This window comes from Glycine soja, chromosome 8 (genome assembly GCF_004193775.1).
Source record: "Glycine soja cultivar W05 chromosome 8, ASM419377v2, whole genome shotgun sequence".
NCBI classification, from domain to species: domain Eukaryota; kingdom Viridiplantae; phylum Streptophyta; class Magnoliopsida; order Fabales; family Fabaceae; genus Glycine; species Glycine soja.
In genome coordinates, this window is record NC_041009.1 from 13,188,187 (window position 1) to 13,213,374 (window position 25,188).

General features: G+C 30.5%; 2 protein-coding genes across 2 annotated transcripts; one reads left to right on the plus strand and one right to left on the minus strand.

The window, feature by feature from the left end:
• The first annotated feature begins 8,248 nt into the window (after positions 1 to 8,248).
• On the plus strand, positions 8,249 to 9,808 carry LOC114424343 (probable aspartic protease At2g35615). Its single transcript, XM_028391184.1, has one exon. It carries the CDS (start codon positions 8,286 to 8,288, stop codon positions 9,606 to 9,608), a length of 1,323 nt encoding a protein of 440 aa, XP_028246985.1. The 5' UTR covers positions 8,249 to 8,285; the 3' UTR covers positions 9,609 to 9,808.
• Positions 9,809 to 17,289: 7,481 nt separating this feature from the next.
• Positions 17,290 to 18,348, minus strand: LOC114421265 (aspartic proteinase CDR1-like). The gene has a single exon (XM_028387113.1). It carries the CDS (start codon positions 18,346 to 18,348, stop codon positions 17,290 to 17,292), a length of 1,059 nt encoding a protein of 352 aa, XP_028242914.1.
• Between the last annotated feature and the right edge of the window lie 6,840 nt (positions 18,349 to 25,188).

Here is a 25,188-nt window from a genome sequence, read left to right on the forward strand (position 1 = left end):
TATCAAACGTTTATTTTTATTAGTTCTTGAGTTTTATTTTTTTAATTATTAAGTCAATCTTATATCTTTAACAACTTATGTATTGTATCTAAGTTTTTTTCCCAAAAAATAATCATGTTAAAAAAGTACATTATATTTGCTTTACCAAATTTAGTTAATTTAAAAATGTATAGTTATCTCAAATTTAGTTTCAATATATGTTTTCATCTAGGAGGAAAAAGTTTGTTCAGTTTAATGACATCCCATTGATAACTCGGCGTGGCTTAGAAGCAAGGGGGCGTATTGGAAGTGAAAAACAACTATAAACACTATGGGCAAGGAAGAAACGTATAAGATCATCTCAAGTGTATGAGGAACAGTTGGGTTTGAGAAAATATTTTTTATTTTTCTTAATTATAAAAATATTAGCTTATTTTCATTTTCAAAAGTTTAAGTAACTAATAAATAATGAAAATGATTAAATTTAAATTTTTATATATAAGTTTTTTTAAAAGAAAATAAAATAAATAAGATTATATTTTTATAATTAAAAATAAAATAATAAATATTTTCTCAAACAATCCATCACATAACTTTTTTTATGAACAATATGGAATGTCAACGGTGCCATAACAATTTCAACATCAATGCAGAAAAAAAAAATCAACATCATTTATTTCTCCATAATGAAACAGCTAAGCCGCCATACCACAGTACATGAATTTTATGATAATAATAACTCCTAAGTCCCAATTAATGCTGACAAGCTAAACACCCATAACAGACAGCTAAGCTACCGTACTGCAATAACTTCATTTTGGAAGGAAAGTAAAAGTATATTTGTGAACAATTTCTTATGTGGCTTCTCTTTTTTTTTTTTCTTTCTTATCATTTACACACACTTTAATTTTCTTGTATTAATTACTCCCTCAATTTTTTAATTGTTGGATTCAAGAAAAACATTGTTTATATTTATATTTATAAAATTCAAGATCATATTAATTATTATATTCTTAATTTATCTTCTAATTTTTAATTAATTTACATAGTGAGAAAAAAGAAGATAAAAAAAGAAAATCACACAATTATTTTAATAGAATAAAATAAATTTATTGTAATTTTTGATTTCCACAAAATAATCTTAAACAAAAAAAAAAAAGAATAAAGGTAGTAGTAATTGATTTCAACATGTTTGTGGTTTAAACGACAAATTGTGTTTTGTTTTTTTTAATGCTTGTGTACACAATGTTACTCTTGGTGTGGGGATATAAGGGTGCTGCCATCCAATATTCTAGATAATTTTTTGGCAACATACGCGGGAAGAAAGCAAAGATGGCCTGTGGACAGTGTGGGCAGGCATGGTCTGGAAATTGTGGTTACTAAGGAACAATATTAAGTTCCGTTAGAAATAATCTAATTTTCACATTGATTAAAAATAATCTCATATTAGAATATATAAGTGATGAATAATTTTCATCCCTTAAATTAATTTTTGTAATTGAGTTAGACCTCTCACATTATATACTCTAAGAAGTTCAATGGTTCTTCATGTCACTCTTCACAATTCCTTGGTCTTGGTGCAATGCTAATATACATGGGTTTGATACATCGCTGTAAGTTTGGAAACCTGATCCTTTGAGTTGTCTGCATAGTGTAGGTTAGTGCCATGTTGCTACTATATAAATTGATTGTAATTGTTCTGTCAATGGGAGAGACGAATTAATCCAATTTTAATTAGATTCTATTTCACTCTCTCTTTTTATTTATCCCATAAACTTTCCCTTAGTCGAAAAGGGTTCACAAAACATGGTTCTTTATTAAATTATACTTCTTAACACTTTAGTAGATCCTGTGTTAAAGTTCTCATTTTATTATAAATATGTTAATTTTACTAATAGAAAAATTGACCTCAAAATGGTGAGGCAAGCAAGACAAAAGTTCACTAGAGAACATATAATAAGCTGTCATAGAAAGTACTTGACAACGTAAGCATGAATGCAAAAGGCTACGCATTTATTGATAGAATATTAATTAAGGCTTAGTATATGATTTCAATTAATCTTTATGGTCATCCTGGATATGAATATGTAACTTTTTAGGTTATTAGCATTACATTTTAGTTAACTGAGTTAATAGATTAATTATGTTATAAAATAATTAATATTGTTATATAATATTAAAATTTTTAATATATTTAATATACAAGTAAATTTATATAATAAATTTTATGATAATTAATTTTTTATCTAATAATTAATTTATTTATATATATAAATTTTTATGAAATTTATGATTTTTATTTAAAATTTATATATATAAAAATATATTATTAGATCAAAATTAATTATAATAAAATTTATTCGTAAAATATTTTTTAAAATTAATTTGAAAGTAATAAGTTCAAATATTGTATCATCAATAAATTTTAAATTAATTTATAAAATATTTTTTTATAAAAATAATTATAATCCATACATATGCATTGTGAATCCGTAAGTTTATGGATTAAGTAAACTCACTAATTATAAATTTGTAAGCTTATTCTTACATATTATGAATTTGCATCTTTGTTACTTTTAAAATTTAGAATAATTTGCCTGGATATACTAGAAGAAGGCTGAATGCAGGAAGCAATTGCCTCCTTATTGAAGCCACCAAAAGCCTAAGTGGCTTCAGCATCAACCTTATTCACCGTGTGATAGCCCGCTGGACCCTTTGGTTGTAGCCAGACCCAAGAGAAATTACCCACAAGCCTATTAGGTTTAGTGACTTTGTATAGTTAATTACAGAGTTGGATATAGCCGTTGTGGGCTATTTTAGTCTTTTACTTCAATCCTAGAAGTTTCCTTTAGCCGTGTGGAGTTGTGCTTTGACCCGAGAATTTAGGGTTACTCTTGTATTTAATTCTGAATTCTATGAAGAGTAAACGTGGCAAGTATTTGATAAATTTATTGGTTTTTTACCATTTGTTTTTTTCTTCGAAATTACTAAACGGGACATTTTTGAATTAATTCTGAAGTCGTATAAAAAATTGACTTCCATTTACAAAGTCATAATAACTTTTTTGACTTATCTTTATATGAAAATTAATTCGGAAAATATTTTCATTTGATAATTTTTAAAAAAATTACCTTCAAATGGTTAAAAAACCAATTTTATTTTTTTATTATTTTTCTTATATTTTGAAAATCTATCTAAGTCTGGAATTTGGATCCTTATTTAATGGCTGACAATTTGATGCTTTCATTTTGGTTATGCTTACTTCAATAACAATTTCAAGTTACTTAACTAAATCAATATAAGCAATTGGATTGAAGTTGCTCTTAATATAAATAATGAACAATTAATTGTTCTTTTTAAATATGCATATTTATTATTTTCATTTCAAAAATAGTCCTTGGACACTAAAAGCTTATCTATATCTAGAGAGGAAAGATATGTCGTACGAAGTGACAAAGAGGGGATAAAGATAAATAAAGAGTACTAATTATTTAAAGTTTGTTTGATTGAATTTTTGTTTTTTAATTTTTAAAAACTGTTTCATAAAAAAATTTAAAATTTATTTTTTAGAGAGTAGATAGAAATAAAAAATGGTTGACTCTCTCTCTCTCTCTTTTGGTTAAATTGTAATTTTGATTTTCTTATAGTTTTAAATTCACAATTTTGTTCATCCTATTTCTAAATCAAGATATTTAATTCTCTTATTTTTTAAAATAAACAATTTTGATTATTTTGTATGTTGAACATCTAAAGTCAAATGTTGACTTTGATATAAAATATTAATGCTGATAATATGAAACTTATGTAGCTCTTGACATGATGCTTATGTGAAAAACAATTAAATGAAATAAAAAAATAAAAAATATCTTAATATGAATTAAATTTATGATTTTTATTCATATAAATCATTAAGAGATTTGTTTTGTTTAATTAGTTACATTAACATTATTTTTTATGTATCATTATTCAAGAGTTATTATTTTTTAAAATTATCTAAATTTATAAATTAAAAAATATTTAATATACAAATCTTTTAAATTTTATTTTTTATATTTTATTTTTATTTTACCAATTTATAATTAAATTTCATAAATTAATATGTAAATTATTTACATAATTTTTTTAAAAATTAATTTTAAAATACAAACTATTTTTTACTTTTTAATTATTTACATAAAATTATTTATAGAAAAGACAATAAAATACTTATTTTGTTGGTTGCCTATATTAACATTATTTTGTATATATAATTAGTCAAGAGTTATTATTTTTAAATTATAAAAATTTATAAACTAAAAATATTTAATAAATAAATATTTTTAATTTTACATAAATAATTAGAGTAAAATAATATGTATATTAAAATCAATTTTAAAAAATGTAAATAATTTATATATTAATTTATGAAATTTAATTATAAATTGATAAAATAAAAATAAAATATGAAAATTATTCAAAATTAAAACATATAAAACAAGATTAAAAAGATTTATATATTAAATATTTTTTAATTTATAAATTTTGATAATTTTTAAAAAATTAATATTTCTTAGCTAATAATACATACAAAATAATATTAATATAAATGAAAGATTATGAGTTTAATTTTTATTAAAATACTTTTTACTATATTTAATTTTTTTTTACATAAACGTTTGATTTTGAACATTCAACTAAGTAAATGATCAAAATTACTTACTTTAGAAAATAAAAAAACTAGATGTCTTTGATTTAAAAATAAAATAACTAAAATAATAAATTTCAAATTATTAGAATACCAAAATTACACTTTACTATTTTCTTTTCTTCAAGCTAACGAAACCATTCAAGACTGATTCATTGTTAATAACGATACCAAGTACTCAACCACACACTCTTCTCTCACGATCTCTTCTATCATTCTATCAAACACAAGAAATTATTATATAGTTTAGAATGATTATAATTCCCATAAATCTTTACGCATGTAATTAAGTTTTATTAACTCATTTTCCAAAACTAATAATATCGATTATATATTACATAAAGATCACAAATATTGAGGAATCTTTGAAGCATATATATAATATTTTTTTTGTGAAACTCACATGTACCAGCATACTCTCAGCATTTAGTTATTTTCCACACGCACTCACAGCACCATTCATGTGTGGTTAGCTTATTAGTAGCTTGTCAAAGGTATCTTAACTTTCGTCCTAAAAATCTGGAAATAAATTAAAATATAGTGGGGCTCATTCTTTATTTATCATTCCATTAGCTAGCATACAAACAATATTCATGTTCATATGTACACCACTTTTTACTGTCAAAAATAAAAGTCTTTCATTCACATACGTACACGTCATGCTTACGTGTCTTTCGTCTCGTGCTTCATCATGGAAGCTTCAAATTAATAAGAAAAAATTGGCTTGCTAAAAAAAATTATTAATACACGTCATGCATATTACATCATGAAAATGATTTTAATTAACCTCAATACAAGAAAAAACAGAAATAATAACTGAATAACATCTTGTGCTAATAGCTGCAGGGATAATTTTATTTTCATTTATTTGTTTTTTTATATTTTTTTTTGTTTTTGTGATATTTATTAAAAAATTTCAATTTATTGGATAAAATTAATTACATTTAATTACCATACAAATATTAGTGAAAAAACTTTAATGAACTGTTTTTATTCATTATAAGAATCGCATTCATACTAACTAAACTCAACACCTTGATCTATAATGAATTATCTAGTAATTTAGTGTTGATAACTAAAAAGAAATGGCATACAACCAATAACACAGTGATCCATTTGAGTCTTTAAGACAACATAACGACTTAGTGCTAGACGTTATAGATACATTTCTGCTGCAAGTGATCCCTGTGTGGATGACTTTTCAAAACAAAATTTGATCTTGAGGGAATTTAAATATAAATTTTCTTATTAAATAAATCATTTTCATTTAACTACAAAGTTACACTTCCATTGTACATTATTACACATCCATCAAAACAACATAAAAGGAATAATGGCCCCAAAACAATTTATTCACAGCCACAAAACAATTTATTCACAGCCACAAAACAAAAGACAAAACCTCCCACATAAAAGGCACAGGTAGCATCAAAGTAAAAACACCTCCCAGCCTCCAAAAAAATCATATGTGAAAGCGGAAAATATATACCGCACAAATGTCAATGATTTGATAGTCATAGTTCTTAGAATTTGAATCGAAGAATTAATTTAACTTCAAAAATTAATTCATAAATGTTATTTTTCACTTATGTATTATTTTATATTGATCTTATTTTTAGACAATATGAAACTTGAATTTTTTTATAATGTTCAATACTTTTAACTTGATATGTGAATGACATATGGTAATTCCATTTTTAATAGATATAATTAGATAAATTATAATATCATCTTAGAATATGAATTTGAATTAACTTAAAACAAAAAATTAAATTCATTGAATGAGATTTATCTCTCATTTATATGTTTTATCTTAACTTTATTTTTAATCGATATAAAACTTGTGTCTTTTTTAATAATAGTATCACACATGCCTTCAATAATGGAATTGTCTTGGTCAATACGAGTCTATGTTGCTCACCCATATCAATCTTTTCATCACTTACACGTTTTCAATCTTAAGCATAAAAATCAGCAGCAACTAAAGCCCACCTCACAACCTTTACCCTACAAAAGAATTGTGTCCACACCCATGCTCCTAATCCGTCAAATATTTAAACAACAGAACATAATCTATAATTGCGAACGTATTATAGTATGACTATTGTTTACTATTTATTTTTACTGTATTTAAATTATATTTATGTGTGTGCTTGTTAAATATAGTTATTTTTTTAAATGTAATTCATGTTTTATCTAGATTTTTTACATTGTATAGAAAAAGAATAATTTAATTAAATCATATTCATATTTCATTCATAATTCATAGCTGTGCAAAAACAAAAAATCACAATTCATAACATTATCTTTAAAATGAGTAAAGGCATAATTCATCATTTCCCTTGTGTATATTTGCCATCTGAAAACGAAAAAGAAAGGCCATAATTCACATTTTCTTTTAGTCTTTTTGAATTGTATATACGAAAGGCCATGTTCACATTCCACTACTACGTCCTAAAACAAAAATAAAGTTTTTCACTCATGTTTGCATAGTCGTCTCTCATAGCATATTGCATTCAAAGGAATTAATTTCGTAGAAGTCCCATCTTTTGTGGACTGAATGAATCTTGTAATGTGCCCAATCATGATATCCACTCAGTTTATATCATCGTATATAAACCAGCTTTATGACCTCGACATGGTTTTGTACAGGGTTTCGTATTAGTTTATTTTTTGAAAGGGTTTTCGTATTAGTTAAACTGTATTTCTTAACACTTTTATCAGATCTTCGGTTAAAGTGCTCATTTTAATTTAAATATGTCAATTTAGCTTATAAATGAATTTACCTCGGCATGGTGAGGTAAGCATGACGGAAGTTCATCAGAGAACATAATAAGTCGATCGCCATAGAAAGTACTCGATCGATGATGTATAAACACAAATGTAAAAGGCTGCACATTTATTGATAAATTATTAGGTAGTCTTTGATCATTATTGTCCATAATTTTAATCGATCTTTATACAGGAGTTATAAGATTGGTCTAATAATAATAAAAAAAAGGAAGTGAGAGGTCATGGATGTGACTCCCCCACTAATAAAGAACTAACAATTAGGAATTAACATTTTTTTGATAAGAAAAAAATATCTACCTACTTAATCAAGTGTTTTTAATTGTTTTCTCTTAAATTTTAAAACTTAAATACGGGTCACATATGGTGATTTTTTGTGTGCAGAGAGGAGATATATTGCAAATTAAAAGAGTTTCATTGATATTATATTTATAGTCATTATAAGTTTAACTCTCCCTTCACACAACTCCTCTCTAACTAGAGTGGCATGGTGAATGATTCTTGTCATCCCGAGAGCATCTATTTATATACCTAACATCCCATTTTAACAGAAAAAATAAATCCCTAAAATACAGATAATATCAATCTAAACAATATCCTAAAATAAGATAATATCATATAAATCTAAATATTATTCTAAATATTTGAAAATAAAAATTTAGTAGGGACAATATATAAGTAGCAATTCCGAATCACCTAATAATTTTTCGCATTGACCCTTAACATATGTAGTAACAAAAAAAATCTATAAATAGAAGCGCTTTGAGATGCTTCCCTCCATCCACTCCTATTCTATCCCTTGTATTGTTGTACAGTACCTTTATTATCAATCATGCATGCTTTTGTATTTTGTTTCTTACTCCTATGTTCACATTCTATTGCATCCTTCGCTGAAGCCTCCAAAACTCTAAGTGGCTTCAGCATCAATCTTATTCACCGTGAATCACCATTGTCACCCTTTTACAACCCTTCACTCACCCCATCAGAGCGCATCAAGAACACTGTCTTGCGCTCCTTTGCTCGCTCCAAACGTCGTCTTCGCCTATCTCAAAACGATGATAGATCACCCGGAACCATTACCATTCCAGACGAACCCATCACTGAATACCTCATGAGGTTTTACATTGGCACCCCTCCTGTGGAAAGGTTTGCTATTGCGGACACAGGAAGTGATCTAATTTGGGTGCAATGTGCCCCTTGTGAGAAATGTGTACCCCAAAACGCCCCATTATTTGATCCAAGAAAGTCTTCCACATTCAAGACTGTGCCATGTGACTCACAACCTTGCACACTACTCCCTCCATCCCAACGTGCCTGTGTTGGAAAGTCAGGTCAGTGCTACTACCAATATATATATGGTGACCATACATTAGTCTCTGGAATATTGGGTTTTGAGTCCATTAATTTTGGTTCCAAGAACAATGCTATTAAATTTCCCAAGCTTACTTTTGGATGCACATTTTCCAATAATGATACCGTGGACGAGAGCAAGAGAAACATGGGTCTAGTGGGTCTTGGAGTAGGGCCATTGTCACTAATTTCACAACTAGGGTATCAAATTGGTCGCAAATTCTCCTATTGTTTCCCTCCTTTGAGTTCAAACTCCACTAGCAAAATGAGATTCGGGAACGATGCAATTGTAAAACAAATAAAAGGGGTTGTGTCCACTCCCCTCATAATCAAATCTATTGGACCAAGCTATTACTACCTCAATCTTGAAGGCGTCAGCATTGGAAACAAGAAGGTGAAGACAAGTGAAAGTCAAACAGATGGCAACATATTAATCGATTCAGGGACCTCTTTCACGATTCTCAAGCAAAGCTTTTACAATAAGTTTGTGGCTTTGGTGAAGGAAGTGTATGGTGTTGAGGCAGTGAAAATCCCTCCATTGGTATACAACTTTTGTTTCGAAAATAAGGGTAAGAGGAAACGTTTCCCTGATGTTGTGTTTCTTTTCACGGGTGCTAAGGTTCGCGTGGATGCTTCAAACTTGTTTGAGGCCGAAGACAACAACTTGCTTTGCATGGTCGCATTACCCACCTCTGATGAAGATGATTCCATCTTTGGAAATCATGCACAAATTGGTTATCAAGTGGAGTATGATCTTCAAGGGGGGATGGTTTCTTTTGCTCCTGCTGATTGTGCCAAAGACTAGCTTAATTAACCTTTGCGTTTGGTTAATTAGGATTTCAACTTGTACCGAGGAAAGAAAAAAAAACAGTATTATGTTTTGTAAGTTTCGGACTTGATAACAATAATGAATGAATGAACCTAGCTAGGGATCTATGAATACATGCACGCATTCTTTTTTATTTCTTATCTTATACTTAATTATCATAAAGATATTTGAGTAAACTTTTTAATGTTAAGTATTTTCAATCGGGAAATGCATGGAAAATGAACTTTCATAGATTGCGTGCCTTTTATAAGACCATATCAATAGTTTATTTCAACTTATTTTACAATATTGTGTGTCATAAAATTTCGAACCCACTATATTTAAATGTTTGATAATTCTTTTTTTTATAAAAATACTGATTATTTTATTTACTATTTTATTAAACCCAAATTAAGCTAATAATAAATTAACTATCAAATTTTGACTAATAAAGTTTGAAAAATAATTAGTGAAATTAATAAAAATAGGAAACATGCACAATTGAACACCGTTAAGTTTCAACTAATGTTATCTACATTTCTTAGTTGAAACTTGACCATAAAAAAATTGTAACTGTATAAATTAACTAAAATAAAATGTTTTAAACTACGAAGACTAACTTTGATTTCCTAAGTGATTTGTTGATTTGGAGTTTAAATCTTTAAGCCTAAAGTCCTCAATTCGAAACCTACTTATTAGTTATTGTTAAAGTATAAATATGAGATGGAGTCTTATATCATATATGAAAAAAAGGTGTAATATAATCTTGTGTCAATAGCCTATATTGTGTTTATTTTGTTCATATTTCGGAATTCGATTGTTCTGTTATTTCTTGTTTGCCTTGCTCATTGCACAATGATCATCTGTGACCGTATGTAACTTGTGTCTTGTATTTAAGAACCATGAAATCATTTAATATTACAAAAAAGTTTGAACATACACCGTATAACTTGGGAGTTAAATCAATAAATATAGACAAAATATAACGAAAGGATATCAATGTAAACTCTAAACTACGTGAAAGGCAATGGTGATTATGGAGTGGAGTTATGTGGTATACATTCAAACGAATATACATATGAGAAAAAAAAAAAAACAAAACACGAATAGACATATCATAAGGCTCCACACGCGCATAGTAATATTGTTCCATCATCACATTCCACCGATGTTTGTCTCAACTCTCGAGCAAAAAGACTTGGTGAGACCTGCCTTCCGAAGTGCTCGCAAAGTGCATTAATTTCTCGTCCCACCACTGTCATGTAAATTGAAGGATGAGATAAAAATGAACTATACAGAAAAACTAGAGGAAAAGATAAGCACAAAGAAGCTATGTTCTTTGTTAAGGGATTCTCTCTAGCTCTCTCTAGCTATATATATATATATATATATATATATATATATATAAACTGTAACTACTAGTTTAGCCTAAATTTGATTAGCATTGCTATGTGTGCAATGGACATAAATATGTCCAGGGGTGTTGAATGAAAGGTAGCACCGTAGGAAAATAATCCATGTGTCTCTAAAGCAGCTAGAAATTCTAAACAGAAAATTACTTTATAAACCCAATATTATGTTCCTTATCCATATACTGAGTTTCTTATGTAATTCAGCAACCACGTGGATGTTTGCTCGAGGTTGAGTGTTTTTAGGGTTTTCCATTGTCGAAGTTATGTTCGACCACTAAACACTTGAAAATGCTAATTTACTAAAGATTCTGTTTTCTGTGCTTATTTTTCAACCCTTGAACCATTTTTTAGCTTGCAAAAATGGTCCCCCCCCATTTCTCTACAGAATACAACAATATACCTCTTTATTTTTCTTTATTGGTGCAAGTGGAATTCATCATCATAGCCACTTGTCATTTTGTTAAGCAACGCAGCAGGGAAGCTAATATGTGGTTTGAATGACATACTTGTTTGCCTAAAGCACATTTACCGAGAACTGGAGTAATACAGGCTTGCATGAATTCCAGTTCTTATAAATACATCATGGTTTTAAATTGTGATCCTCAAAATTAAGATATTTTGATTCATCACAATCACATCCTGATTATAATTGCGATCGTATCACCTATATTTTTCTATAACATTTTTTTTTTTGGCTCATTACAACTGCAACCTCAATTTAAAATCATATATGAAATACACTATTCTTTTCATTTCTGGCCTTGTAATTAATTTTCATAGGATATTTGAGGAGACTTTTTATATTTTCTGTAAGATGATGTATGGAAAATAATGCCTGGTTTAATTAATATTAGTTGTGCAAACTTTTCGTTGTAGTCTCTATGCATAGAAATTTACGTTTTAATTATTTTTTCTCTTTTAATCCCAATTGTCGGTTGCATTATATCGACATTGATCCTTTGTTGACAGTTATTCCAATTTTTTTAATTTTTTGTTTTTAAAATCTTTTTACCTATGTGCACAGTTGTGATGCTAAGGTGACGATATCAATAATTTAATTATTCATTTAGCTCATATACTTGGCAAAACATTGCATATACAGAGAAATTTTACGTTGAAATTCTTATATAACTACTTTTTTATATTTTATTGTCTGTTGTTAGTTGTCAAGTAACTCCATTAATTATCTTTATATGCTCTAACATTGTCACAAAATAAAATTTGACGATGTAAAATTCTTAGATCTTTTTCACACTTGTTAAACAATTTGAATTTTTTTTTTTGCGGTTGTTAAACTGCCAAATGAAGATTTTTGTCATGCACTGCTGGTGGAGGCGATTTCTGATGAAAGAATGGGAAATTGAAACATATATGACATAAAAAGGAACAAACAGTGGGACGAACTCCACTACCGAAAATCGCCATTGGCCGTATGGTGTGTGTGGTGGAGTCATTTTTGTTCTTTGCAACTGAGGAAAACAATTGAAACAAAAAAAAAAAATACTGATATAGAGACTAAAATGTAAAGTTTATAGGTAAGGAGACTAAATCGTAAACTTTCTAGGTATATATAGGTACCAAATGCAATGTTTAGACAAGTATACAAATCAAATAAGTAATGAATTTATCAAAATTGCCACCTCAGCATGCGAACAGTGCACTTTGGCGGGTCCCATATGGTCACATCTACAACAATTTACATTGTTATAATGAAATTGATGTAGGAACTACAAGATAAAAAAAATGCTAGTACAAGAACTAAAACATGGAGTTTCTATGTGTAGTAACAAAAAAAATTAAAGTTTGCACAAATATAAGGATGAAATGATTACTTAAATATAAAATAAATTTAGTATTGACGTATTGCGTGCCTTTTAGTAGACATTACAAATAATTTATTATTTCAACTTATTTTATTATATAAATATATAGTTATACGTGTGTTTGAATAAATTTATAAAAAACAATTTATGACATTTCAGTAAGTTATTTGTGTGTGTATTTCAACGTATTTAATTTATAATATAAATTAAATAGTTACACATGTATTTGAATAAATTTATAAAAAAAAATTAATGACTTTTCAGTAAGTTATATATGTGTAAACGCACGTACGTGATTGTGTGAATCACAAGAAAATAAATGCATATACAACTTATTCTCTATCAACATTTACTAAGTTAATACCTTAAAAAAAGTCTAAATCTACATGAGGCGTAACTTTATCAGCTATGTGTGTGAACAATGAAATCATTTAGTCTTATAAAAAAATGAAAATGTATAAATTGAGAGATAAACTTGTTAATATAACCAGTAAATAAATCGTTGGTCGGAGTAATATTGGCAAAGTCGATAATTTTGTACCAATATACAATTACAAAAAAAAATTAATATAAAAAATTGTAAAAACAAAAAGAATTATAGAAAACAATTACAACAAAATTATACGAAAACACAATTCTTTAAAATAAAATTATAACAAAAACAATAAAAGATTCTTTTTATAAGCAAAAGAATTGACTAATTAAGTGATAGTGAATAACATTAAAGGCAATGGAGATTATGGTGTGGCATTATGTGATATATAAAGATGATTCAAGCCAATAGACATGTGCACATAATAAGGCTCCACGCACATAATGTTGTTCCATCAATCCATCCCACTGATGTTTGTCTCAATTAGAGAACTACCTTCCGAAGTGCTACCAAAGTTCAAGTGTCCTTAATTTGTCCTCCCATCACTGATCATGTAAATTGAAAGATATGATAAAATGAACTATAATTAAAGGGAAACGTATAGGAAGAGATAATAACAAAGTAGCTTATGTTCTTTGTTAAATAACAATCATTTCACATTTTAACAAGAAAAGCACGTTGTGTGATTGTGATTGATATGATTTGTATGACCAAGTTAGCATTGATTTTCGACAGATACACCATCTTTGATGAAAATTAACCACAAATGTATAGGTGATTGTCTAGTCAACAGACAAAATTATGATTATATAGCATGACATTTTTTGCTAACTTATAGCACCAATGACATGATATTTTTTCTCTAATGTGGCACTTGTAGATATCAACAACTTTTAGTTATATATATCAATGGCTTCTGATAACAAGAACTAATGAAAAAACGAATTCTAAGATATGCTTTTAAGAAAAAAATTGGAAAAACTAAAACTAAAATTAAATAAATTTACAGGACTAAAAGGATAATTAATGAAGCGCGCGCATATATATATATATATATATATATATATATATATATAAAGCCAAATTATGAAGACAAAAATTAAGTAATTAAAAATTAGAAAAATTAATTGTTCAAATACTATATATTAAATGGAGTAAACATGCAATTTAAAAATATATTAAGCCAAATTGTATAACTTTTTTTCTCCCTGTTTCTTTATTTTATAAATCCAATGTCTTTTTTTATAAGAAAATAGCTAAAAGTTTTATTGAATAAAAAGGTGCTAGTGTAGACAGCATCCAATGTAAATACTAAGTATATAGTTTCAATTGCCCACAAATATAAAAGATTTATTAGGTTTTCACTTCTTATCAACTCAGTTATAAATTGCTGCTTGCAACGTTGGAGAAAGGAATATCTGTAAAGTACTTAATTTAATAATTTTTTTTGTTTTTCTTTTCGTATGACATTGAATCATCTGCCATATTTATGTTTCTTTAATTTCTCTTTTATCACGCAGTAGTTCATGCATCCTTTTCATTGGGAAAATACTAAAAATCATCTGCCATATTAGGGTTTAAGTGTTGTGTGACTTGCGCCCTTCTTTTTGCACCGTGCTACGATGCGACAAGGAAGAGCAGCAATTATTGGATTTTACGTGTAAAACAGTGAAGGCGTGCTGGCAATACAGTGCTCAACGCAACACCGTCAATTGAGTCTTTGATTGCTGGCTCTTGTTGGTTTGACGAGTATATATAGAGGTTCATGCGTTTGATGATGAAGGTGGTCATAATGCTTTTCAATAATTTCTTGACTGGTTTGTGACACGCACGATTTTAAGGATGATGCTTTTCAATAAGTTCAACTAGTCAATTCAATAAGTTAGACATAATTTTGTTTGCTTTTCAAAACACTGGGCACGGGTGGGAAATGTGAATGCCACATTGTCCAACACTTAATTTGAACCATCCCCATGTTAAAAGTAGGAAAAATAATAGGTAGAGGGTGTAAGGTATTGTAATACCTATTCATTTTTGTTTCCAGAAAAGTATACTCGTCTTATTTATGTCTCTAGACCTTACTGGTTGGATAACAATTAATGTTAAAGTCCATCTCTATATTACGTGAGTATCTTATAAATCTCTGTTCCGGGATGCATTATTCATATACTTTAATTAGTCAAATAGAAAAATAACAAAAAAAGTTAGTCAAATAGAAATCTATTAGCATATGATTTTTATTGCATTCAATATTTTAATGATAGCATAAATTTAAAATTTGGATGAATTCTAAAGGAATTGGCTGAGTGTGTACATTAATGATAATGTTTTTGAAGAATTGTGTAGATCTAGAGCTTTATTTTTTTAAGATCTTATGCTACATCTTTCAAAATCAAATCTTATAAGAATATTGCAAAACTCATACTACAAGTTTGATGATAAATAGTTGTAGGTACTTTAGTATTAGCCTCAACACCGACACCAAGATGAGTTTCTTTCTTCTTCTTCTTTTTTTATTTATTTATTTTTTAACTAAGATGAGTTTTTTTTTAAAATTATTTTTTGTTATGTCTTATTCATGTTGCATCAGCCTTAAGTTGGACATTCTAGATCTAAAGCAAACTCTAGTAGTTGGGGACTATTTTTGTTTTCGCCTCTATCTCAACTAATATGGATGCTATCGTAGATTAATCTGAAGGTCGGTATTATGGTACATGATACCTATATGATGGTCTACCCTAAAATTGGTCCTTTTATTTTACTATTCTCCCACTTTTGTTGATAAGATCCATTCTTATTATAATAATTACCCAGACCATTATCCTCGTTGTGCTCTTGTACATGCAGGACCATGGCCCTAAAGTCACGTCAACACCTAAATATCTTACAATAATGTTAATTTTGCATCATTGAAATAAAAAAGAAACTAAAATATGTTTATTTTTAATATGCATTCAAATTTTATATTTGTTTTATAATAATTTTTTCTGATAAAATAAATATTTTATTTTTAATTTTTTACATTTTTTAATTCCTATAAATTAGTAAATTTTTTGTTTGTTTCCTAATAATTTATTTTTTCATTTTTTATTATTATATTTTAAAATAACTAATAACAAATAAAAAAAATTATCTGATAGCTAAAACACAAAATTCACTTATTTATTAAAGATTAAAAAAGTTTGAAAGATCAAATTAAAATTATTATTTTATTAGGAACTCAATGTAAAGAATAAATTTATAGGATAATAAACACAAAATTCAAGTATTTATTAGGGATGAAAAATATTTTTTAACTAAAAAATTATTATTTTGTTCAACGGATGAAACAAATAAAAAATCAAATTTGTTATTCTTTTCTTGATATTGTTACTTTTATTTATAATTATATAAAATTTTAGGTGAGATGAGTCTCAGGCATTCATCAAAGTCAGAATAAGCCTCAAGGATTAAAGATCACTTGCATAAAAACTTACAAATTATACATTAACAAGATCCTTACATTGTGAGCGAAAATGAGACCCATGTCATTTGGAAATATAAGCTTGTTTTCTTATAAACTAGACCCAACTCTGCAGTTTTTTTTTTTTATATTGTTACTGTAGGACTACATTTTGGGAAAACAAATTATTTTTGTTGCATAACAAGTTATTTCATACAAATTAATTTCTAAGTAAGAGAATATAACTAAATTAATTTCTAACTAAGAGAATATAACTAAATTGAACAGGCAGTGTGTAAGTTGTTATCAACCTGCTTCTATATTTGTATATGATTCTTACAAATAGTTATTTTAGGGTTTGAAAACATTATAAATACTTTTAAGAACCTTTTAATTTAGACATCTAAATGATAATAAAAAAGTTTAAGAACCTATCAAAAAGTTTTAAAATACTTAATAGTAATTTAACTTGGAAATAAGTCCAAATAACATATTTATACGTTCTTCCAAAAGCCACACAAAGTATAAAACTTTTTTTCGTACATCTTACAAACATACAACTTTCTCATATTTTCTAGGTATACAAGCACAAGTGTAATCATTATTAACCGAACACAGGTTACGCAAACTAATGTTTGGCACAATCAGCAGGAGCAAACGAAACCTTTCCCCCTCTAAGATCATACTCCACCTGAAATCCCATTTGTTGCACATTCCCGAAGATGTTAAATCCATCTCCGTTGCTGGGGTGTACCAACATGCAATACAAGTTGTCATTGACCAATGAAAACATGTGAGTAAAAAAATCCAGTCGAACCTCAGCACCCGTAAAATGAAACACAACATCAGGCACACCATCGTCGTCGTCATCACTGCTATCCTTGAACCAAAGGTGCTTAGTACCCTTATCTCTTAAACAAAAATCGAATGGTGCTGGAGGATTTTTCTCCACCTCAGCACCAGCGACTTCCTTCACCAAAGTCACAAACTTATTGTAAAAATCTTGCTGCAACATCGTGTACGTGGCCCCTGAACCAATGAACATGTTGCCATCACTTTCACTTTTACTCATCTCCACCTTCCTTTTTCCAATGCTGATGCCTTCAAAATTGACATAGTAAAAACTTGGTTCAGAAGATTTGAGTATGAGGGGTGTGGACACAACCCTTTTTCCTTTTATCGTTGCTAATGCTATGTCCCCAAATTTCAATTTGCTAGTGTAGTTTAAACCGTAGGGGATCAAACAATAGGAAAATTTGTAACCTATTTGATCACCTAGTTGTGAAACTAGGGATAATGGTCCTTCTCCAAGACCCTTTGAATTTGGGGTATCCTGATTGTAATATGCACACCCAACAGTGAATTTGGGAAATTGAACAACACCCTTTGAACCAAAATTAATTTTATCAACACCCAATGTTCCAACGGTGAATGTCTTGTCACCATATGCATAAGAGTACTGGCACTCACCTGATTTTGTGCAAGTACGTTGGGATTGGGAGAGTAGTGTGCGAGGTTGTGAGTCACAAGACACGGTTCTGAACGTTGAAAACTTTCTTGGTTCAAACAAAGGGGTGTTTTGGGGTGAACATTTCTTACAAGGGGAACATTGCATCCAAATGAGATCACTCCCTGTGTCTGCAGTGGCAAACATTTCCACGGGAGGGGTACCAATGTAAAATCTCATTAGGTATTCGCCAATGGGTGTGTCTGGAAATGTAATAGTTTTAGGGGACTCATCTTTATCTTCATTGCTCGATCCAAACGCGCTTGATCCAAGACGTTTGGATCAAGAAATGGAGCACATGGCAGCATTTCTTAGGCGCTCTGATGGGGTGAGCGAAGGGTTGTAGAAGGGTGACAATGGTGAGTCACGATGAATAAGATCAACGCTGAAGCCGCTTAGAGTTTGTGTGGCTTCAGCGAAGGAGGCAGTAGAAAGTGAACATAGCAGTAAGAAACAAAATAGAAAAACAAGCATGATTGATGATTAAGGCGTCCAAGGGATAGAATTTGAATGGATGGAAGAAACGTGTGTGGAAGACTCGAAGTGCTTCTTTTTTATAGATTTTTTTGTTACTTATGAATATCATATATATGTATGTAGCCTTTAATATTCGCGTAATTTTATACGTTGAGTGCTTCCTAATCCTACCATGGCTTCGATTATTGTATTTTCCAATTTGTCATCATGCTTGCCTCACCGTGTGGAGGTCATAAAGCTGATAGGTACGATGGTATATATTTTCACATGACAAATTGACACGTGAAAAGTATAAATACATAAAGTAGCCATAACAATTAATCATGGATAAAGTTAATTTGTCTGAATAGCAAAAATTTACCCGTTAATCTCTCTCGACGAGTAAAGTAAATGTTTTCCCTAGTTGATAAGAAAAATAATGATTGATAATCTAACATTCATTATTTATATGCATATACAAGTACAGAAAAGTTAATGAAACTTTATTAGAAACTCACTTTTTAATATTTTTTCTTTGATTCATTGATTTTTTTTTTAAATTTTGGTAAATCATACTTATCATTAATGATTATATCTCTAATTTGTTAAAAATCTTTAATTTTAGTGGCTGAAATTGAAGGTTGCCATTGTTTGTGAACTTTCACATTGATTCGCAACAATATATAGTCAATTTGTTGTATTTGACTATTATTACTGTTTGTTATATTAATTATATATATATATTATGATAAGTTATGAGCATTATTATATAAATTCAGATATGATAGTGCTTTGAGGTTTATGAAATTGTAATATGATTCAACTACTACCATAAAAACAAGCTTTACTGACGCTAATTCAACAATAGTTCTACCAAAACCGTCGTCATTAGAAATGCAGTGACATTTTTGTAAATAGTAGTAACATTTAAATGATGATTATCAAAAAAATATCATTGAAACCGCAAATCTGGTTATGCACTGCGATGTTTTTATTAATTTCATCACTACATTCTTGTTTCTTTCTTTTTAAGTTGCAACCATTTAGTACTCCCCTGTCAAGCTAGTTCAGGGCTATGACACATGTAAAAATACTTACGTCTATTCGCATGAGAAAAACGTGCTTTGTGATAAAGAACTAATATATACTTGGTAGTTGAGCCTCGGATAAATTTATATACTCCTATATATTATGGTTAGTTGGTTACTATGCTGAATTTTAATTGTTTTGACAGAGAAAGTTTGCAAAACGGAAGGCTAATTGCAGTCAAGAAATTGTCTGCACAAGAAATTGCCTCACATAAATGCTCAACCTTGCATAAAAAAAGAATCAATTTAAAAATTTATCTTGTCAAGTCTGCTTTAGGAGAAAGAATTTGTGGCAGAAGCAAGAATTTTCACAAGCATCCAATAAAAAAATGTGGTTCACCTTTTCATATGTTGCACTGATGGTATTCTTATTCCTTCAAGCAATGACAAAAGAAATGTTTCTGGAATTTTTAGTGGCAACAAAGATAAGTTGGCAAAAAAGAAGAGAGAAGCATTTAGAAGTTAATATGTTACTGGCCATTATAAATGCAGAGAGAATAGTCACCAAAAACTTAGTACTTTCCCTGGCCGCTGTGAGGGTCTTTACCAGCATTTGCTTAATAGTCGGTATAAGTTTTTACCGACCCTGGATGCAACGGCTAATGAGTAATTGTTGGTAATATATTTTATGGCAATATTTATTGTCAGTAAAGGAAACATTTATTGCCACTAAAAGTCTTTTCTGGTGTAGTGTTTCCAGACCTTTTCAGCCATACCACAGAGAAACAAAATATTGGAGGCCGTTTAATCCTCTAAACCACAGAAAGGACATTTAATATCTTGTAGCTGCACAATTATTTTAATAAGATAGACTCTAGTTGCTAGTCTATTCCACGCCAATTTCCAGACAAAATGTAAGGCAGATAATGATGCTGGAATCAACCACGCAAATTGATGTCCCTCACCCTGTATTTGTCCAAGCACTGCTTTATAAGCTGTCCCCACTGACAATTATCCATCCGCCTTCCAGACTTTATCATATCACTATTCGAAGAATTAGGAGTGATTGCACCCAACTCCAGCATTAGAGATTCCACGATATTATATTGTTTGTATGAAAGTTCTAATAGTCATTTCCATGGTTTTAATAAATTTCCGATGCGGCCACAGTTGCGGGATTGAAGCTGCTGCGATGCCAATTGCAGTGTGAAATTATTATGTATTTGTACTAATTGTAAAAAATAATTTTACAATTGTTCTAATTAGGATTAACTAAGTTTTTAGTTTTTGATTTTTTTTTAAATTTAATTTTTAGTTCCTAAATTTTTGTTTAACTGGTCAATGTCTATAAACTTTTAAAAGAATTCAGTATTTAGTCCCTAAATAATAAAAATTTGAATCCATTATTTTTTATTTATTTAATGAAATTTCAAGGGCTAAAAACTTTAATGGATAAAAGCTGAGAAATCTTGACCACGTAGATGAAGACTATGGAATCCAATTAATGTTCAAAAGAAATAAAAGCCATAAACATGGTGAAAAAAATCACATAAAAAGTGAATTCAACGAGCAATCGAATATTCAAAAATCTAATATTGTATTCTTTTTTCAGTTGCTCATGAGATATTTTTCCACACAATTTTCACTATGTCTATGATTCTTTTTGTTTTGAACATTGGTTTGATTCCATAATTTTGATGTAAGTAAATCCAATGAAACGAAATTCACATCTCGAATTAATAAAAAAATGTTCAAAATTGTATTCTGAAATTGAAAATGATCATTGTTTTTTTGAAAAAAAAAACCATTTTGACTCACCTTTAAAACTTAGGGTTTATTGTTTGAACAAAATGAGATGAAATCCAGAATTTATTAGTTGAAAAAGGTGAATGTAATGGACTTCTACATTGCCAACATCTCTACACCAAAACGAAGCATTGTCTCTATTCCAACTATTGGGATCGACCTTGTAAAATTCAGGGTCATATTTAAGTTAAAGCAACTTATGCCAAATCGCTCTTGAAACTGTTAAAAGAAAAACTTTATCTCCACGTAGCCAACAACTTAAAGTTATACAATCCAACTTTTTATCCTCCAATCTTCTTTTTCTAGTGGCTGACACACTTTATCCACCTCACCAAGAAATTCTGCTCCTATATATCTTCCACACCCAACCGCCATATAGAAAATTTCGCCTTTTGTTCTTAAGAAACTAGATTTTATATCTTCTAGTATATATGATTGTACAGTCCATATCCATATAAGGAAGCCACTGGATTGTACAGTCCATTATTATCTATATTAACTATACGTTTTTTTTTTATAAAAAAATCCTATTAACTCTGTGAATATACTAAATCTGAATGAATAATGTTACTCGCTAAACATCTTTTATAACAATATTAGCCACTAATAAATATTAAAAAAATTGCTTTTAAATTATTGGAAAGTAGGAGTAAAATGTTGTATCGTAACATTAGAAAGCAAATTCTAACACACATTTGGTACAGGCTCATATTTGCTTTGTTTTCCTAATGTTTGCACAATGGTGTGTCTCGACCTGTACACTTAAAGCCAGAAGCACATGACATCATAAACAAATGCAAGAAGAAAAAAAGGAGCTTGTTTAGAGTTTTTCCTTTCATCATTATAACCAATTGATTTTCCCCAATTTGAATGTAGCTCACATTTACGAGGCGATCACCATTGAATCTTGAAGCATACTCTGTCCTCTTTCTTCTGTCAAAGTTATGTAAATAAAAGCTTGTGCACTCTGTCAAAGTTATACAGCATTTGAAAGCTTATAGGTTTCTCTGGAACATCTTGTGTGTTTGTCTTTGCTTGTCTCCATTTATATGATAACATGAATTTTTATTGCAATAAAATTTTATTTATATAATAAGAGTATTCATTTTTCTTGTAGTGCATATGAAATCAGTCCAACAACATAAGACCCGAAAAAATAAAAGGCCATTCCCAAATCTGTAACACTTAATCGAACTCCCACCATGATCCATATACTCCATAGAATAACAGAACCCAGTGCGACTACCAAACCATCACCTTGCAATTACTAATGTCACTAATTATTTATGAAATTAGTATTATATATCTATCTATATATATATATATTATAATATTTTTTGCTTCCGAAGATTTAATTTTTTTTTACTAATTTTTTTTCTTGGCCCCCCTCGAATTAAATTTCTGGCTTTGCCCCTGATCTGTGGTCTCTGATATTCAGAACTTGACTTTGATCTGGTTTATGTATAAGGGTTCAATGTGCAGGGGTATGATGTTTGCCAATAGGAGCAATAACCCGCTGGAATGTCTTAGGAAATCAGTTTGAGTTTTTTACTTTTACAGTATGAATTGTCATTGTTTGCTGTATTTTGATATCTGGTTTACCTGTATGCATTCCATGCAGGTGAAGTTTTACTATGGGTAGAAAAGAGGGAAGATCTATTTATTTGACATGGACCTTTTGTCTAAACAATATATAAAATTCATAAGTCTTTTTTTTCTGTACTTAATGGAAATTATTAACGATTATTGATTAGTAACATGGGAAACAACTATGAAGTATTTGATTAATATCTTGTAGGATGTTATTAGGCAGTAGGCACCTTTGATATGATACTCTCTGACTGGACTTTTAACTTGAGCAGGGTGACTAAAGAGTTATATACTCCTACACTTGCTGGGAATAGGTTTTAATTATTAGTTTGAATTGGTTTCAAATTAAATTCCAATTGTTTTTCTTTTGTCTATTATGGAATCTAAATGGTGTTTGACAACCATGTGATTAACTGCAAATGAAAATTCGAAGACTAGCTGATAGGTAGAAGGAGGCACAGGGGTAGCAAACACACGGATTCCATGCTCAACTAGCAGAAAATGTGGTGCAAACAGCAAGCCTGCTTCAAGGTTGGTGCACGTATGAAGAGTAGTGGCGTGAAAGGGAGCAAACCTGGATTGTGAAAATGGAATACAAATTGCAGAATTGCTAATGATTTCTAGAATATTCCCTTTACACAAAATGACAAATTCTGTTATTAAGGAACTGGTATAAATAAAAGCATTTGTAAACCATTGAGGGATATAAATGAATGAAATAGCAGATTTCTTCCCTTAGCTTTCTTCTTCTCTTCTTCTTCTTGGAGGTGCTGACCCTCGAAGTTCAGCTAGCTTTTCCCAGCACGTAACAATTTGGTGCTTTCATTGACCTCCTATGGCCGCCTTCCATGGCTGCCACTCACCGTACGAAGCTTCCATGGCTGTCTTCCATGGCCGTCACTCAACGTACGGAGCTTCCATGGCTGCTTACCACCACCCACACTACTCCTCGTCGTACGGAACCCTCCACTATCCCACACAACAACCATCACACCCCATTGAATTTTCGACCGCCACTACGGACCGCCTCGACGTTGTCCTAGCCGAACTTGATGCCGCAACACGCCGCTTGGATGCCCGACTGGACGCCCTTCTCCTCTGACTACCTCGACGACCCGGACCTCTGCCGCAGATTCCACTCCCACCTCCGCCATTGTCGACGCCACCGCCGTTAACTCCACCGACCCCTCCGCAGTTGCCACCGCCACCAGCAACAACGCCTCCGCTGCCGCCACCTCCGCCAGCCACGACGCCTCCGCCGTTGCCTCCACTGCCGCCTACACCACTGACTCCACCGCCGCCTCTGCGGTTGCCTCAGCCGCGAACTCCGGCGCCACCTCCGAGGCCCCCGCCGCTCCAGTCAACTCAGTCACCTACGCTCACTGCACCTCCGCCCATACCAACTCTGTCGCCACTCCCCGCACTCATGCCGCAACACCCCTTCCCTTTACCGGATCCACTTACCATTGCTACTGTCTACCTCCTCGCTGATAGCCAGCCCCAGGCGTCCTCCCCCAGCCACCATATCCTCCTCTCCGACCTTGACTTATTCCCTTCCGTCATGTTCATCGCCATAACCACGGACACAGAGCTCGACTACCATTTCCTTCCCTCTGACATCACCATCGACTCTGTTGGATGGCTCCGCTTCCGCAACACTCATTTTCACGCCCTCATTCCTTCACCCATTTTAATTTGGGATCCCGGTTCGAATTTTGAAGCTGTGATCGTAGCCCCAACACCTTGAGGACAAGGTGTTTTTGATGGGGTTGGGAGTGATAGGTAGAAGGAGGCACAGGGGTAGCAAACACACGGATTCCATGCTCAACTAGCAGAAAATGTGGTGCAAACAGCAAGCCTGCTTCAAGGTTGGTGCACGTATGAAGAGTAGTGGCGTGAAAGGGAGCAAACCTGGATTGTGAAAATGGAATACAAATTGCAGAATTGCTAACGATTTCTAGAATATTCCCTTTACACAAAATGACAAATTCTGTTATTAAGGAACTGGTATAAATAAAAGCATTTGTAAACCATTGAGGGATATAAATAAATGAAATAGCAGATTTCTTCCCTTAAAATGCTTTTATTTATACCAGTTCCTTAATAACAGAATTTGTCATTTTGTGTAAAGGGAATATTC